The sequence below is a fragment of the Sceloporus undulatus genome, chromosome 2 (assembly GCF_019175285.1).
Source record: "Sceloporus undulatus isolate JIND9_A2432 ecotype Alabama chromosome 2, SceUnd_v1.1, whole genome shotgun sequence".
NCBI lineage: Eukaryota > Metazoa > Chordata > Lepidosauria > Squamata > Phrynosomatidae > Sceloporus > Sceloporus undulatus.
Genome location: NC_056523.1, coordinates 13,346,705 through 13,350,485, shown reverse-complemented (window position 1 = coordinate 13,350,485; position 3,781 = coordinate 13,346,705). Strand labels below are relative to the sequence as shown.

Genomic DNA, 3,781 nt, shown 5'->3' with positions numbered 1-3,781 from the left:
CTCAATGTCCTTTTTGAATTGTGGTGCCCAGAATTGGATGCAATATTCCAGGTGGGGCCCTGACCAAAACAGAATAGAGTGGCACTATTATTTCCCTTGATCTAGACACTATACTTCTATTGATCACAGGAAATAATAGTACCAACTCATTTCCACATCCCCACACACTATAAAAAACATTCTGCACAACCAATAAATCCCAGATGTCTGTTTAATAAAAAGAGAAAGAGAACCAAGTGGAAAGAGAACTAAGATGGGATTAGCCTAGCCTGATCAGCCTAGGAGCAGCCACCAAGAAAGTCCTCCCACATATTGGTTCAAGTGCTTTCTCAAAATCATAGAATCCTAGTGTTGGAATGGCCACATCTGGTCCAATCCCCTGCCATGCAAGGATACACAACTTTAGCACTCCTGAAAGATGCTCGTACAACATTTAAAGATCTCCAAAGAAGGAGAGCCTGCCCTTGAATATTTCTTATTAATATTCTCAGTAATATTTACAGTTACACCTTCTTAGTAATATATTTACAATTCTACCTTCTCAGTAATATTTACACTTACAAGTAAGTCTTGGCATTCCTTTTCTGTTTCAGCTTCATATGCCAGCATTTTCTCTCTCTCCTTTTTCATAAATTCCAGGTGAATGCAGATCTGATTCTAAAGAGAAAACAAATGTTCACATTTGGCTGAAGGAAAGAAAGGGAGAGAGTGTCAAGATGCACATTTAGTTAATGAATAACTGAATGCTTTCCTGCCAGAAATTGATTTGATTTAAAGATGAGATTGACAGTTTCTGGTTAATTGGGATTGTATAAATGTTGGGTTAGTTCTGTAAGGGTTAATGTGTTGTAATAAAGCTGAAAAGAACTGTGAGAAAGGAGGCTTCCCACTCAAGCCTGGTATGTGTGGGCTGATCCCATCTTGGCTATAGCCACCGGCTTGAGAAAGGGGGGTGGTTGGGGATGAACTGTTTGAAAATTTAATACAGAGATTTAGGATAACAGGTTTTATAGGTGATATTTATAGTTTTATATATGTTTAGTTATTGATATATACTGGTCAAACATATGTGATGATATTGTTAAACACATGCCGCACAAAACTACTCATCCCAGGATTCTGTAGGATGTAGCCATGGCTGCATCATTTGTGCAGTGCAGATGCACCCAAAGTGATTTACGATGGCATGAACTGGACCTCCGCCATCGTAACCCTCTCTTAACAAAACGCCAACCAGCATTTAAAGAAGAATCCAAAACTATACCAACTTCTTTCAAGAAGTCCAGTGATTTCCTACCTTGCACTGCTGGGCAGCCTCCTCCACTGGAACAACCTCATGATTTCTATGCCCCAGAGATCTGTCACAAACCACACAGATGGCAGTTCGGTCAGTCTTGCAGAAAAGTTTCAAAGGCTCCTGGTGCTTCTCGCAGATTTCCCCCTTGACTTCTTTGGCCAGTGCCCCCTTTCCCCCTAGATGCCTGAGCTTCTTGGTTATTTCCACAAAGTTTGCCAGCTGCCAATTTGGCACAAGGTTCTTGGGCTGGAAAGACTTTCTGCACTGAGGGCAGCAGACTTCCTGGTCCAATTGCTGCCAGCACTGAGTAAGGCAGCCTTGGCAGAAATTGTGCCCACATTCAATGGTCACTGGATCTGTGAAATAATCCAGGCAGAGAGAACAAGTGGCTTCCTCACAGAGCTCCTGAATGACATCCCTAGGAGTAGCTGCCATGCTTGCTGCTTCACAACAAGGAGGCTCACAGCTAGTTTCATTTCCTTTGCTTTCAGAGACTGGGAGTGCCTATTATTTTAGCAAATGGTTCACACAGGAAACAGCCAAAAGATGGCCCAGATTGGGCTCTGGAGTGGACTGCCCTTTTTCAAAAAAGGGCATGAGTGTAAGAACAACAACAAAAATGAAACAATAGCCTGAGCCACATTTGTTGTTGTGGCGTGCCTTCAAGTCATTTGCAATTTATGATGAGCCTAAGTCAGACCTGCACAACTTGGCACTAGGAAGGGGCCAACATTAAAACAAGTTAACTTCTTCGGGCCACAGATAGGTTTTAATTAATATTAATTTATTATATTATATTAATTCCATCCTCAGAGGAGGAGCATTGCAAGTGTTCACTCATCCTCATCCTCCATCTGGCCTTCTCCTCAGGCAAAAGCCAAGCAGCGGAGGAGGCTTGGGGCAAGTATTTGCCCGTCCTCCTCTTCCTCTGCGGTTTGGCCCACTCCTCAGGAGAAAGCCAAATGGTGGAGGAGCTTTACTCAGCAAACATTTGCCCATCCACCTCCTATGCTGTCTGGCCTTCTACTCAGGGGAAGGCTGATTGGTGGAGGACCCTTGAAGTTGTTCCAAATCCTTGGGGACCACCCAAAATCCTTTGGTGGGCTGCATGCAGCCTCCAGGCCGTATGTTGTGCAGGTCTGCCCTAAGTTAAACCTATCATGGGGTATTCTTGGAAAGATTTGTTCAGATGGGCTTGCCTTTGCCTTCTGAGGCTGAGAGAGTGTGAGTTGCTTAAGTTCAGCCAGTGGGTTTCCACCAACTTCCGTCAACTGGCTTCTGAAGGTGAACTTCCACCAGTTTACATCCACAAACCTCTACCGCTTTCTGCATTAAGACATCCGCCAGTTTCTGAATTTAGACACTACATAAAAACAACCTAATTCAAAACAACAATAATCATAAAACATTAAACATTAAAACAGCACTCAAATAAATCTAGCCACCAAACGCCTGCCTAAAAATGTCTTCAGCTGCCAGTGGAAGGAGAGCAAAGAGGGGGTCAACCTGACCTCGCGTGGCAGGGGCTTCCACAGTCTGGGAGCAGCCACAGAGAAGGCTCTCTTCGGATTTTGTCCTGGGCCCAGTGCTATTCAACATCTTTATCAATAACTTGAATGAAGGAATAGAGGGCATGCTAATCAAATTTGCAGATGACACCAAATTAGGAAGAGTAGCTAATACCCCAGAGGACAGGATCAGAATTCAAAATGAGTTTAATAGATTAGAAAGCTGGGCCAACACTAACAAAATGAATGTCAACACAGAGGAATGTAAGGTACTGCACCTAGGGCGGAAAAATGAAATGCACAGATATATGATGGGGAACACCTGGCTTAAGGAGACTACATGTGAAAGGGATCTAGGAGCCCTAGTAGACCACAAGTTGAACATGAGTCAACAGCTTGATGCAGCAGCTAAAAAGGCCAATGCAATTTTAGGCTGCATCAACAGAAGTATAGTGTCTAGATCAAGGGAAGTAATAGTGCCAACTCAGTTCTGCTTTGGTCAAGCCTCACCTGGAAAATTGTGAAGGGTCTGGAAGCCATGCCCTATGGTGAATGACTTAGGGAGCAGGGTATGTTTAGCCTAGAGATGAGAAGGTTAACAAGGTGTGATATGATAGCCCTATTTAAATATTTGAAGGGATGTCATATTGAGGAGGAAGCAAGCTTGCTTTCTGCTGCTCCATAGAATAGGACCTGGAACAATGGGTGCAAGCTCCAGGAAAGAGATTCCACCTCAACATTAGGAGGAACTTCCTGACAGTAAGGGCTGTTTGACAGTGGAACAAACTCCCTCGGAGTGTGGTGGAGTTTCCTTCCTTGGAGGTCTTTAAACAGAGACTGGATCACCATTTGTCAGGGAAGCTTTGTGAGTTCCTGCCTAGCAAGAGGTTGGACTGGATGGCCTCTATGTCTCTTCTAACTCTAGGATTCTACAAGTCTATGATTCAATTGCTTGAAATTGAGTTTAAGATGCAAA

General features: G+C 43.6%; 1 protein-coding gene across 1 annotated transcript in view; it reads right to left on the bottom strand.

The window, feature by feature from the left end:
- The window catches only part of LOC121921963 (E3 ubiquitin-protein ligase TRIM7-like), a 13,744-nt gene extending 11,809 nt beyond the window's left edge, over positions 1-1,935 (bottom strand). Inside the window, exons 1-2 of the mRNA XM_042450761.1 lie at positions 1,298-1,935; positions 562-657 (exon numbers count right to left, since the gene is read on the bottom strand). Coding sequence (XP_042306695.1) covers positions 562-657; positions 1,298-1,732 — 531 coding nt within the window. The 5' untranslated portion in view covers positions 1,733-1,935. The remainder of the gene's footprint in view (positions 1-561; positions 658-1,297) is intronic.
- Between the last annotated feature and the right edge of the window lie 1,846 nt (positions 1,936-3,781).